Below are 15,000 nucleotides of genomic sequence, written 5' to 3' on the forward strand. Positions count from 1 at the left end.
TGACGTCACCACTCTCCCTTAGTTCGCAGCCAATCAGTTGTCAGCAATTTTGGAAGGCTTCGTTGCCGTGACGTCACCGCGTGACACACATAGATAGTTACAAGCGTATTAATATATAGATTAAGTCCCTAGGATATAACCTGCATAGAACTACACTGTCCTTACCCGACGAGCCGTGTGACGGGAAACAGGGATGACCCATCATCCACAAGGTCCTGAGATGAAAGGAACAACGACTGTATATGTAGTGCTTTGATTAAGCCACCCCTCTTATGAGGGGGAAACGCTTTTTTGTATATATATACATGTAGTCTTTCTTTGTATATAAGTATCTTCATCTTAACATATTGAACTTCCACTATGAAGCTTTTGTTATTGCTTATTACTTCTATGTTTGACTACGTCTTTCTCTTGTAAGATTGGATTCATCTTTTTAATTTTAATCTAATTCCCTCTCCTAAGAAATTCTTCCCCGTCGCATATAACACAGCCTTATCATCTCATCAGTTCAAGTGTTATTATCTTGTATTTGTTTAATCTATATCCTGAAGGACACGTTTTCCCTACGTGACTCCTTCGTTCCACCTATCGGAAGTCATGATTGTTATTTTGCAATAAGGTTGTCTAGCCCACACTCGAAGCAATTGCAATTTGCATAAAAACGTTTGGCTCTCTCGGAGTTCTCTCTCTCTCTCCCTCTCTCTCTCTCTCTCTCTCTCTCTCTCTCTCTCTCTCTCTCTCTCTCTCTCTCTCTCTCTCTCTCTCTCTCTCTCTCTCTCTCTCTCTCTCTCTCTCTCTCTCTCTCTCTTCTCTCTCTCTCGCCCTCCCCTCCCTCTCCCTCTCTCTCTCCCTCTCCCCCCTTATATTATTTGCATTCCTCAGACCTCCCCGTCCCGTTTTCGAAATTTTCATTTCTTTGTATTTTTCTCTAAGAAGGTCAGATAACTTTATGAATGGGATAATGGACATCGAACCACCTATATAGTGTAGGCCTTATGGTCTCTTGCAGTCTCCTTCATTCTTAAGTTCCTGTGTTCTTTAGTCCTTTATTTCCTTCCATGGCTATTGACATGGATGTGTGATAGCCCTATGATAGGGTGGGGATAAGGAAACCGCCCCTAAGTTCCCCTGCATGCTGTAGGAGGTCACTCAAGAGGGTTGAGTGGCTACACTAGAAACCTTTAACTACTAGGCTACTTTTTTCCACTTCTTCGTCTTTCTCTCTTTTATTTCTCTCCGTAGTTGCTGTCGTTCCCTGGAGTGTCTGGCCGAGCAGTCCCGTCTCCCTGTGGAACGCCTCGGCTGGAACGGGGTTCTCCCCACAAGTCCTTTATATTGTGTTGTCGGCGTGCGTGATTGTGTGCAATGCAGTCTTCCATAATGTGTTGTATAGTATGGGGGTGAAGTGTTGCATCCTGGAAAGTTATCTGCGATGCGGTCATCCAGCCTCTTCCAGGAAACGACAACAACTACGTAGAGAAATAAGAGAGAGAAAGACAAAGAACTGGAAAAGTGGTCCGGAGGGATAAGGTTTCTAGTGTAGCCACTCAACCCGCTTGAGCGGTCTCCTACAGCATTCAGTGGAACTTAGGGGCGCCTTTCTTATCCACTCCCCTCGATAGGGCTATCACGCACCCTTGTAAATAGCCATGGAAGGTAGTAAAGGACTAAAGAACACAGGAACTTAAGAATGGGGGAGACTGCAAGAGACCATAAAGCCTACACTACATATAAAGGTAGGTCGATGACCAATTTCCCATCTGTAAAGATATCTAACCTTCTTAGAGAAAAATACAAAGAAATGAAAATTTCGAAAACGGGACAGGGAGGTCTGAGGAATGCAAATAGTGTAAGGGGGAGAGGGAGAGAGAGGGAGTCGGTGAGAGAGGAAGAGAGAGGGAGTCGGTGAGGGAGGAAGAGAGAGAGAGAGAGAGAGAGAGAGAGAGAGAGAGAGAGAGAGAGAGAGAGAGAGAGAGAGAGAGAGAGAGAGAGAGAGAGAGAGAGAGAGAGAGAGAGAGAGAGAGAGAGAGAGAGAGAGAGAGAGAGAGAGAGAGAGAGAGAGATGATTCCAAGAGAGCAAAACGTTTTTATGCAAATAGCAATTGCTTCGAGTGTGGGCTACACAAGTTTATTGCAAAAAAACAAACATGACTTCCGATAGGTGGAACGAAGGAGTAACGTAGGGAAAATATGTCCTCCAGGATTTAGATTAAGCAAATACAAGATAATAACACTTGACCTAGTGAGATGATAAGGCGGTTGTGTTATATGCGACGAGGAAGAATTTCTTAGGAGAGAGAGTTAGATTAAGATTAAAAGACGAATCCAATCTTACAACAGAAAAGTGTAGTCAAGCACAAAACTAATAAGCAGTAACAAGAGCTTCATAGTGCATTTACTGGAAGTTCGAAGTGTTAAGGTGAAGATATTTGTGATCAAAGAAAGACTACATGTATATACATATATAAGTACAAAAGGGCGTTTCCCCCTCATAAGAGGGGTGGCCTAATCAAAGCACTACATATACATTCGTTGTTCCTCATACCTCAGGACCTTGTGGATGAAGGGTCATCCCTGGTTTCCGTCACACGGCTCGTCGGGTAAGGACAGATTAGTTATATGCAGTTTATATTCTAGGGACTTTTTGGGTCAGGAGGGATACTCCTACGGACCAGAGTCACACATAATGATATTAGTAAATAGAATAGATAAATGAATAGATAAAAAGATGGTCTTAACCGTGTATTGTACAAAATAGACGAAGGGCAAAGAGAAGCTGGAAGGCGAAAACAAGACAAGGAATACGTGTAATGGATTCCAGGAATGGTAATGAAAAAAATAGTCCCTGAAGAAAATGGATGATAATGGTACTGATAATGACGGTAAAAAGACCTGAAGTGCTAATGGATGGGATCGTTTTTTATATACATTTTCGGCTGTCGCCAGACGATTTTATTCAGCTGAGGGAAATATCCCATTAAAGTAGAAATGTTTTGCCAGATACTTTAGGCTGCACTTTCGTAAAAATTAATATTCTGTTTATGATTTAGTGTAAGAAATTGATTAAGTTATTTATAAGCTATTTTCTTGCATCAGCCTTGAGTCCAGGCATTTTCCTCGATGCTTGTAAGTGTGCCTCGTTCCTCTGGAGTTGGATTGAGGATTTTTTTGACAAGACCGAAGGCTTCTTCGGAGAGTGATTTCCACAGTCGTTCTTTGCGCATTGCAGAAGTCACCTTCGACATGACTGATTTGGACCAAATGACGTAGTTCGAGTCTTCGTCGAGGGCTCTTCCCCAAGGACATCGAGTAGTGAGGAGTTTGAACAAGATGATCCCGCAGGACCAGATATCGGCCTGGTCTCCCATGTAACGTCTCTTGAAGACTTCGGGAGCCATATAGCCCGTAGTCCCGCATTTGCGGCTCAGGTACTGTCCTTCCACGAACTCACACGCGAGACCGAAGTCACCGATCTTTACAACGTCGGAACTCGACACAAGAAGATTTGCGGGCTTCAGGTCTCGGTGAGTGATGTGGAGTGAATGAAGGTACTTAACTCCTTCGATCAACTGTACGAAGTAGAAACGGACTTTGTTCTCGGAGAGTCCGTTGTCGCCAAGTTTGTCGTTCAAAGAACCACCACGGGCATACTCAAGGAAGATGTACAAGTATTCTTCCTTGACATCTTCGCCCAGGAAGGTGATAATGTTAATGTGGTCCAGCTTCTTATGAATTTCGATCTCTTGTTGTTGCCAATCGATTCCAACGATCTTGATCGATTTTCTGGCACAGAGAAAACCCGAAGAAGCATTTTTCAGAAGCTGGACCGAACCGAATGCACCAGTACCGAGCAAACCCATCTCTTTCCAGTTGCTCTGGGTGTCAAAAATATCAGAAACTTTAACCTTCTTATTTCCCTTCGATAATTCCTCTTCTTCGGAATGGGAAATTTTTCGTTTCTTGGTTGTCGCTTCGATCTTTTTTGAGACTTCTTCTTCAGTGAAGTCGCTGATGAAAGATCCTATTGCGACTTCGATGTCCTTGAGTGTGTAACTCGAAGTGCCCTGTTTCTCCTCCATGACGTCGCCGAAGCCAAGCAAATCGACGAAGTCGCTGGTTACCTCGTTGATTCTCATTTCCACAAAATCACAATAGAACTTTGGTCGAGGCGAGTTATAGAGCACAATGTGTCAAAAAAACCTGGATATATGATAAGCCCCTCCACCCAAAAAAAGTCCCAAAATTTTTGAAAAAAAAAAAAAAGGTTCAGACAATATTTCTTCATCGCTCTTGGAATAAACAAATAAAGAATAGATAAACAAATAAATAAGCAAACAAACAAACAAATAAATGAGTAGTGGTACAAATGAATAAATGAATGAATAATTAAATAATCAAACAAATGAACAAGTCATTAAACATATAAAAAAATAAATAGATCATTCAATAAGGAAACAAATACAAGCAAATGAATAAATAAACATGCTAATTAATTAATAAATGAGTAAAGGAAGTGATAAGTGAATAAATAGGTAGATAAATCAACAATAAATTAATTATTTTTTACGAAAACAGGCTTTAGTTACCTGTGAATAAATATAGAACAAATATGGGCATGCCATCTGTAATGTCATTGGTTAATCCGGCTGAACTCAAACATTAAAAGAAAAATCATGCTTCTTATAAGTTTCTTGAGAACATATATATATATATATATATATATATATATATATATATATATATATATATATATATGTATATAATGTGTGTGTGTGTGTGTGTGTGTGTGTGTGTGTGTGTGTGTGTGTGTGTGTGTGTGTGTGTGTGTGTGTGTGTGTGTGTGTGTGTGTGTGTGTGTGTGTGTGTGTGTGTGTGTGTGTGTGTGTGTATGTGTGTGTGTGTGTGTGTGAGTGTGTGTGTGTGTGTGTGTGTGTGTGTGTGTGTGTGTGTGTGTGTGTGTGTGTGTGTGTGTGTGTGTGTGTGTGTGTGTGTGTGTGTGTGTGTGTGTGTGTATTTTATTCTATCTATAAACCTAGAGCTCTTTCCCCCTTATAAGGCAAGTAGGCCGAGGCATGAAGCTACTGCCACCCATTCCACTTTCCTCCACCAGTTCAGTTCGAAGCTTTAAGACTCATTTTGATAAACATCTAAGCAAGATGCTGTAATGGTTATAATTTATTTTATATTATTTGTTTTTGTTTTGTTATCATTTGTCGTTTTATTTTCATTTATTATTAGTTATGTGTCAATTTATCATTATTTACTGTTTACCTGTTTGTTTGTTATTCAACTATACCTATGCATTTATCTATGTATTTTGTTTGTTGCATACATTATTATAGTTTTTTTATTGTTATTATTCTATTATTATTATGATTTTTTTTTCGCATCCGACCTAGATATGGACCAAAAGGTCTCCTGTTGGCATCCTCCGCCTTTGTAATCCTTTGTAATCCTTTCCACTCCTCCCATCTCAGCTCCTCATGGATGACGGGTCATCCCTGCATCCGTTAACTGCCGTAAATCAAACACAGTGCACCAAAGACAGAGTATGTCCACATTCATTCTCCACTCACCACTATCTCCTGTCTTCTCCCTTCTTTGCCCAAAAGACATTTGTGTATACATATATATATATATATATATATATATATACATATATATATATATATATACATATATATGTATATATATATATCTATTTATGAATATACGTTTATATATATATGTATATATATATTTACATATATATATGTATATATGTATATATATATATATATACATATATATGTATATATGTGAGAATAAACACCTTGTGAGATCGAAACCTTTATTAGTACTACGTTTCGCTTGTTACAGCTTTTTCAAGTACAGACATGACACACACTCTGAGCACATATAAGCCAACAGGGAAGGAACTGGGAGAGGTTATCAGGGAGGGGTGGGTGGTAGGTGGAGGGGGAGGAGGGGGACGGGTGGGACTTGGTGGAGACAAAGGAGGACATTTCGGACAGTTTGTTGAAGTGGACTAAGGGGGACATTTCATACATTTATTTAATGCGGGTAACAGATGGATTATAGGAGGGGCGATGTTAAACATGCCTCTGTTCTGCTCAATGGTTTTGAAGCTTTGAATGGCGGCCGCTTCGAGGCATTTTCTCCTCATCCTATCTGGTTCACTAAACAGAAGTTCTGCGTTATCCCAATCCATCAGGTGGTCGTTGGTGTTCCGGTGGATAACACAGGCGTTGGTGGTGATGTTGTTCCGGGAATCGTAGCGATGCTCCCGGATCCGGGTCTTCAGGTCACGGGAAGTCTCGCCGATGTATACTTTATCACATCCAGCACAGGGTATGCGGTAGACACCAGCGTTTTTTCCCCACATCTCGTCCTGGCTGTTGGATCCGGGAGCATCGCTACGATTCCCGGAACAACATCACCACCAACGCCTGTGTTATCCACCGGAACACCAACGACCACCTGATGGATTGGGATAACGCAGAACTTCTGTTTAGTGAACCAGATAGGATGAGGAGAAAATGCCTCGAAGCGGCCGCCATTCAAAGCTTCAAAACCATTGAGCAGAACAGAGGCATGTTTAACATCGCCCCTCCTATAATCCATCTGTTACCCGCATTAAATAAATGTATGAAATGTCCCCCTTAGTCCACTTCAACAAACTGTCCGAAATGTCCTCCTTTGTCTCCACCAAGTCCCACCCGTCCCCCTCCTCCCCCTCCACCTACCACCCACCCCTCCCTGATAACCTCTCCCAGTTCCTTCCCTGTTGGCTTATATGTGCTCAGAGTGTGTGTCATGTCTGTACTTGAAAAAGCTGTACCAAGCGATACGTAGTACTAATAAAGGTTTCGATCTCACAAGGTGTTTATTCTCACAGTCTTGTCGGCTTTTGCCATTGTGATTCATATATACATATATATACATATACGCTGAATGGTTCCCAGTGATCAATTAATATCTTTTTTCAACCAGATATGTATACGCCTCATATACATGACGAATAGTATCGCCCAGTCATATCACCCACTCACTCCCTCACTCACTCACCGGGACGATCAGGCGCCTGCTGACCAAACAATTTCCACCACCGCCACGGCCGGGCGACACACACGCACGCACACACGAACACACGCGATCACTCAAGTAACCACACAGTACTAAAACACGTTATTACGTATACTGACGACCCTCCCCTGGATATATATATATTTTAGCTGTTAGACTACATTATATAATGTAACCCCAAGATAGTAATAAGAAGAAATATTTGTAATCTTGCTCGCATAAACTCTTAAGCTTATACGAGCGTGGGACCTCCAAAAATGCTGAATCCTAATTTCCGGCCTTTTTAACGGGATGCAGAGAGCTCGAGAGGGAGTCGGTCCGATGATACGTACAAAGAAATAATATAGTGCATTGTGGTATAGAACCAAGAAGTGATTGACTTAGTGTAGAACCATAGAAGAAATTGTGAACCAATAAAGGAAAGGAACCAATAACGAGTTTAATATAGCCGCCTTAAGTTCAGTGTTATGTATCTACTCATAGCCAGTTGAGGATACACAAATCACTTTTAATTCCATGCCATCGTAGGCGAGACTGAAGAATCGCTCGATGGAGGCATCCGTTGGAAATTGAAACATGGACGAGCCGAGGATTCAAACCCAGCTAACCCGTAACAAAGTTACAGTGACTTAAACCAATACGCTGTGAAGAGAGATAGCGTATTGGTTTAAGTCACTGTAACTTTGTTACGGGTTATCTGGGTTCGAATCCTCAGCTCGTCCACGTTTCAATTTCCAACGGATGCCTCCATCGAGCGATTCTTCAGTCTCGACTGCGATGGCATGGAATTAAAAGTGATTTGTGATTAAAAAAGATATTAATTGATCACTGGGAACCATTCAGTGTATATGTATATGTATATATATATACATATATATATATATATATATTCATGAATATATATATATACACACTTATGAATATATACATATATACATATATTCTTTTATGTATATATGTAAATTAAACATATATATACATATGTATACATATATACATATATATATATATGTATACATATAAACTTCTATATATATTGGAAATTGGTATGTTATAACACATTTGTAAAAGTTCACTATAAACTCACTATCGGAGAAATAATAACGGAAGTACAGAGAAACTGTATATTTCGACTACTATCTGTAGTCCCCTTCAGCAGAATGCTTACATGAAGTTAAGGTACAAGTATATATAAGGAAGTGAGGGGTACATAGAAGGGGATGGGGAAAGTGGGGGGGGGGACTCAGGTTACATGCCCTTGAAATGGTTGGGTCAAGGAAGGAATGTGGGTGGTATTTTGTCCGACCGCTCTTGATATAATTTTGTTGACACGGTTAACGGTCAACAAAATTATGTCAGGAGAGGTCGGACAAAATAGCACCCACTGTCCTTCCTTGACCCAACCATTTCAAGGGCATGTGGCCTGAGTCCTCCCACTTTCCCCATCCCCTTCTATGTACCCCTCACTTCCTGATATATACCTGTACCTTAACCTCATGTAAGCATTCAGATAGTAGTCGAAAAATACAATTTCTCTGTACTTCCGTTATTATTTCTTCTATATATACACTTGCATATATGCATATATATACATATATATATGTATATATATACACATATATACATATATATACACATATATATATGTATATATATATACACACATATACATATATATATATACATGTATAAAAGTATACATATATACACACATACATATAATCATATACATGTACACACACGTAGACATACACGAACACACACACACACACACACACACACACACACACACACACACACACACACACACACACACGCATACACACACACACACACACTGACACACATACATACATATATGTATATATATGTATATATATACGTATATATACATATATATATACACTGAATGGTTCCCAGTGATCAATTAATACCTTTTTCAACCACAAATCACTTAATTCCATGCCATCGCAATCGAGACTGAAAGTCGCGCGAAGGAAGCATCCGTTGAAAATTGAAACGTGGACGAGCCGAGGAATCGAATCCAGCTAACTAATAACAAATTTACAGTGACGTAAACGAATATATCTCTTGAGAGCGTATTGGTTTATGTCACTGTAACTTTGTTATGGGTCAGCTGGGTTCGAATCAAAAGGTAAAGGAGGCAAAGAGGAGAGCAGATGTGAAGTGGGGTAGGAGTATGACAGAAAATTTTGAAAGTAATAAAAAGATGTTTTGGAAAGAAATTAAGAGAAGAAGAGGAGGCGAATCAAGTAGAGAAGAAACGGTAAAAGGTGCAGATGGAGAGATGATAATAGAAGAGAAAGCAGTAAGGGGAAGATGGGCAGAATATTTTAGGGAGTTGCTAAATGTGAAGGAGGATAGGGAGGCAAAGATAGTTGCAGTGGGAAATGCTAAGAAAATGACCGTGATGAGTGAGGAAAATTGAGGAGAAATAAAAAAGGATGAAGTGAGGACAGTTGTTAAGATGATGAAAGCAGGTAAGGCACCTGGTCTGGATGGATGCCATGCAGAATGTCTAAAGAAAGGAGGCACAGTGATTGGTGGACTGGCTGGTGAGGTTATTTAATGTTTGCTGGAGAGAGGGTAGAGTGCCGGAGGACTGAAGGAGTGCCTGTATAATTTCACTTTACAAGGGGAAAGGGGACAAGTGTGAATGTAGTAGTTTCAGAGGGATTAGCTTGTTAAGTTTAGTTGGGAAGGCTTATGGGAGGATCTTGATTGAGAGGATTAGGAGAGGAAGAGAGGGAGTAATTGGTGAGGAACAGTGTGGATTTAGGACGGGTAGAGGTTGTGTAGATCAGATCTTTGTGGTAGGGCAAATATGTGAGAAAGCTATAGAAAAGGAGAAGGATGTTTTGTGGGCTTTTATGGATCTAGAAAAGGCTTACGATAGGGTAGACAGAAAGGCACTGTGGGAGGTTATGCAGATATATGGGATAGGAGGAAAGCTTCTAGGAGCTGTCAAGAGTTTTTATGAGAGTAGTAGAGCTTGTGTCAGGATTGGAAATGGAGAGAGTGAGTGGTTCGACGTAAAGGTGGGACTTCGTCACGGATGCGTTATGTCGCCCTGGCTGTTCAACTTATACATGGATGGGGTGGTGCGAGAGGTAAATGGAAGGCCAGTGGGTCAGGGATTGGAGATGGTTAAAGAATATGGAGAAAAGTGGGAGGTGAGCTAGCTGTTGTTTGCTGACGACACTGCACTTGTGGCATGATCGGAGGAGGGACTGATGAAGTTGGTGACAGAGTTTGGGAGAGTATGTGATAGAAGAAAGCTAAAGATGAATGTGGGTAAAAGAAAGGTGATGAGATGTACAAGGGGTGAAAGTGGTAGTAGACTGGAAGTGAGCATTAAGGGAGAGTGACTGGAGGAAGTGGATAGTTTTAGATACTTGGGTGCAAATGTGGCAGGAAAAGGTGGAGTGAAGGTGGAGGTAGAATGTAGATTGAGAGAAGCGAGTAAATGCCTTGGGGGATTGAAGAGTATAATGAGGAATAGACATTTGGGAATGGATGCTAGGAGGAGACTGTATGAAGGAGTGATTGTGCCAACACCACTGTATGGGGCAGAAACATAGAACATAAGAGAGGAAGAGAGAAGGAACTTGAATGTGTTTGAGATGAGGTGTCTGAGAAGTATGATGGGGGTTACTAGGCTAGATAGAGTGAGAAATGAGGTGGTGAGGAGAAGAACGGGGGTGATCAGGAGTTGGGAGATAAGGTTGATGAAAGAGTATTGGGATGGTTTGGACACATGGAAAGAATGAGTGAAGAATGACTAGTAAAAGAGGTATGGAAGGCAGATGTGGAGGGAGTGAACATGAGGGGACGTCCTAGGATGAGATGGATGGATGGGGTAAAGGGGGCTTTGGGGAAGAGGGAATATCTGTTGAGGAAGGACGGGAGAGAACAGAAGATAAGGGTGAGTGGAGAATGGTTGTATATGGATGATGTTGTGATGCATGAGGGGGGTGGGGGTGAGGTAGTATGTGTGAGCAAAATTTGACGCAGCCCGAGGGGGGGGGAGAGGGGGGGTCGCCGATTTAATGAAGCGGCCTTGCTGTGGATGTGCTGTGTCTTGCGACACTGCTTCTAACCCAGGGCAGTGGACAAGGTGCATGGATGACCCGTCATCCAGGAGGTACTAAGATAAGAGGGAGGGTGGATGGATGTGGAGTGTATTCAGGAATGGAATGGGTGGGAATGATTTGATGCCTTTTCCTTTTTGACTACCTCCCTTGTAAGGGGGAAAAAGCCTTGGTATTTGTATGTATGTATTTAAATCAAATAAATCTGATTTAAATAAATATATATGTATATATATATATATATATAAATATATATATATATATATATACATATATATTTATACATATATATATATATATATATTTTTTTTTCTTTTTTTTCTTTTTTTAAGAAAAAACAAAATCGCCAACCCTGGTGTCCACTAACCTCATACAATAATACCTGTTACGTCCGGTTAAAATTGGTATTTCAAAGCATAACAGTGGCTACACTAGAAACTTTTACCTACTAGGCTACTTTTCCCAGTTCCTCGTCTTTCTCTCTTTTATTTCTCTCCGTAGTTGCTGTCGTTCCCTGGAGTGTCTGGCCGAGTAGTCCCGTCTCCCTGTGGAACGCCTCGGCAGGAACGGGGTTCTCTCCACAAGTCCTTTATATTGTGTTGTCGGCGTGCGTGATTGTGTTCAATGCAGTCTTCCATAATGTGTTGTATAGTATGGGGGTGAAGTGTTGCATCCTGGAAAGTTATCTGCGATGCGGTCATCCAGCCTCTTGCAGGAAACGACAACAACTACGTAGAGAAATAAAACAGAGAAAGACAAAGAACTGGAAAAGTGGTCCGGAGGGATAAGGTTTCTATTGTAGCCACTCGACCCTCCTGAGCGACCTCCTACAGCATTCAATGGAACTTAGGGGCGCCTTTCTTATCTCCGCCCCACCATAGGGGTAAAACGCACCCTAGTCAATAGCCATGGAAGGAAGTAAAGGACTAAAGAACACAGGAACTTAAGAATGGAGGAGACAGCAAGAGACCATAAGGCCTACACTATATATATAGGTAGATCGATGTCCATTATCCCATCTGTAAAGTTATCTAACCTTCTTAGAGAAAAATACAGAGCAATGAAAATTTCGAAAACGGGACGTGGAGGTCTGAGGAATGCAAATAATGTAAGGGGGAGAGAGAGAGGGAGAGAGAGAGAGAGAGAGCGAGCGAGCGAGCGAGCGAGAGAGAGAGAGAGAGAGAGAGAGAGAGAGAGAGAGAGAGAGAGAGAGAGAGAGAGAGAGAGAGAGAGAGAGAGAGAGAGAGAGAGAGCGAGAGAGCGAGAGCAAAAGAGACAGAGAGGGAGAGAGAGAGAGAGAGGGAGATAGAGTTGATTCCAAGAGAGCAAAACGTTTTTATGCAAATAGCAATAGCTTCGAGTGTGGGCTTGACAAGTTTATTGCATAAAACAAACAAACAACCAAACATGACTTCCGATAGATGGAACGAAGGAGTCACGTAGGGAAAATGTGTCTTCCAGGATTTAGAAGAAATGCAAGATAATAACACTTGACCTAATGAGATGATAAGGCGGTTGTGTTATATGCGACGGGGAAGAATTTCTTAGGAGAGAGAATTAGATTAAGATTAAAAGACGAATCCAATCTTACAACAAAAAAGTGTAGTCGAGCACAAAACTAATACGCAGTAACAAGAGCTTCATAGTGCATTTACTGGAAGTTCGAAGTGTTAAGGTGAAGATACTTGTGATCAAAGAAAGACTACATGTATATACATATATATGTACAAAAGGGCGTTTCCCCCTCATAAGAGGGGTGGCCTAATCAAAGCACTACATATACATTCGTTGTTCCTCCCGCCTCAGGACCTTGTGGATGAAGGGTCATCCCTGGTTTCCGTCACACGGCTCGTCGGGTAAGGACAGATAAGTAATATGCAATTTTTATATTCTAGGGACTTTTTGGGTCAGGAGGGATACTCCTACGGACCAGAGTCACACATAATGATATTAGTAAATAGAATAGATAAATGAATAGATAAAAAGATGGTCTTAACCGTGTATTGTACAAAATAGACGAAGGGCAAAGAGAAGCTGGAAGGCGAAAACAAGACAAGGAATACGTGTAATGGATTCCAGGAATGGTAATGAAAAAAATAGTCCCTGAAGAAAATGGATGATAATGGTACTGATAATGACGGTAAAAAGACCTGAAGTGCTAATGGATGGGATCGTTTTTTATATACATTTTCGGCTGTCGCCAGACGATTTTATTCAGCTGAGGGAAATATCCCATTAAAGTAGAAATGTTTTGCCAGATACTTTAGGCTGCACTTTCGTCAAAATTAATATTCTGTTTATGATTTAGTGTAAGAAATTCATGAAGTTATTTATAAGTTATTTTCTTGCATCAGCCTTGAGTCCAGGCATTTTCCTCGATGCTTGTAAGTGTGGCTCGTTCCTGTGGAGTTGGATTGAGGATTCTTTTTACAAGACCGAAGGCTTCTTCGGAGAGTGATTTCCACAGTCGTTCTTTGCGCATTGCAGAAGTCACCTTCGACATGACTGATTTGGACCAAATGACGTACTTCGAGTCTTCGTCGAGGGCTCTTCCCCAAGGACATCGAGTAGTGAGGAGTTTGAACAAGATGATCCCGCAGGACCAGATATCGGCCTGGTCTCCCATGTAACGTCTCTTGAAGACTTCGGGAGCCATATAGCCCGTAGTCCCGCATTTGCGGCTCAGGTACTGTCCTTCCACGAACTCACACGCGAGACCGAAGTCACCGATCTTTACAACGTCGGAACTCGACACAAGAAGATTTGCGGGCTTCAGGTCTCGGTGAGTGATGTGGAGTGAATGAAGGTACTTAACTCCTTCGATCAACTGTACGAAGTAGAAACGGACTTTGTTCTCGGAGAGTCCGTTGTCGCCAAGTTTGTCGTTCAAAGAACCACCACGGGCATACTCAAGGAAGATGTACAAGTATTCTTCATTGACATCTTCGCCCAGGAAGGTGATAATGTTAATGTGGTCCAGCTTCTTATGAATTTCGATCTCGTCTTGTTGCCAATCGATTCCAACGATCTTGATCGATTTTCTGGCACACAAAAGACCCGAAGAAGCATTTTTTAGAAGCTGGACAGAACCAAATCCACCAGTACCGAGCAAACCCATCTCTTTCCAGTTGCTCTGGGTGTCAAAAATATCAGAAACTTTAGCTTTCTTATTTCCCTTCGATGATTCCTCTTCTTCGGAATGGGAAATCTTTCGTTTCTTGATTGTCGCTTCGATCTTTTTTGAGACTTCTTCTACAGTGAAGTCGCTGATGAAAGATCCTATTGCGACTTCGATGTCTTTGAGTGTGTAACTCGAAGTGCCCTGTTTCTCCTCCATGACGTCGCTGAAACCAAGCAAATCGACGAAGTCGCTGGTTACCTCGTTGATTCTCATTTTCACAAAATCACAATAGATCTTTGGTCGAGGCGAGTTATAGAGTACAATGTGTCAAAAAAACCTGGATATATGATAAGCCCTTCCAACCAAAAGGAGTCCCAAAATTTTTGAAAAAAAAAGGTTCAGACAATATTTCTTCATCGCTCTTGGAATAAACAAATAAAGAATGAATAAACAAATAAATAAGCAAATAAAGAAACAAATAAATGAGTAGTGGTACAAATGAATAAATGAATGAATAATTAAATAAACAAACATATGAATATGTCATTAAACATATACAAAATAGATAAATAATTCAATAAAGAAACAAATACAAGCAAATGAATAAATAAACATGCTAATTAATTAATAAATGAGTAAAGGAAGTGATAAGTGAATAAATAGGTAATTAAATCAACAATA

General features: G+C 40.9%; 3 protein-coding genes across 3 annotated transcripts in view; 1 reads left to right on the forward strand and 2 right to left on the reverse strand.

Moving 5' to 3' along the window:
* The window catches only part of LOC143036081 (uronyl 2-sulfotransferase homolog pip-like), a 95,388-nt gene that overhangs the window by 38,013 nt on the left and 42,375 nt on the right, over window positions 1-15,000 (forward strand). The gene's annotated exons all lie outside the window — the stretch shown is intronic.
* Window positions 3,093-4,136, reverse strand: LOC143036301 (serine/threonine-protein kinase Chk1-like). The gene has a single exon (XM_076203549.1). The coding sequence runs from the start codon at window positions 4,134-4,136 to the stop codon at window positions 3,093-3,095; it is 1,044 nt and encodes a 347-aa protein (XP_076059664.1).
* On the reverse strand, window positions 13,549-14,592 carry LOC143036302 (serine/threonine-protein kinase Chk1-like). Its single transcript, XM_076203550.1, has one exon. The coding sequence runs from the start codon at window positions 14,590-14,592 to the stop codon at window positions 13,549-13,551; it is 1,044 nt and encodes a 347-aa protein (XP_076059665.1).

This window comes from Oratosquilla oratoria, chromosome 20, assembly GCF_046742065.1.
Source record: "Oratosquilla oratoria isolate Oo_2021 chromosome 20, ASM4674206v1, whole genome shotgun sequence".
Classification (NCBI taxonomy): Eukaryota; Metazoa; Arthropoda; class Malacostraca; order Stomatopoda; family Squillidae; genus Oratosquilla; species Oratosquilla oratoria.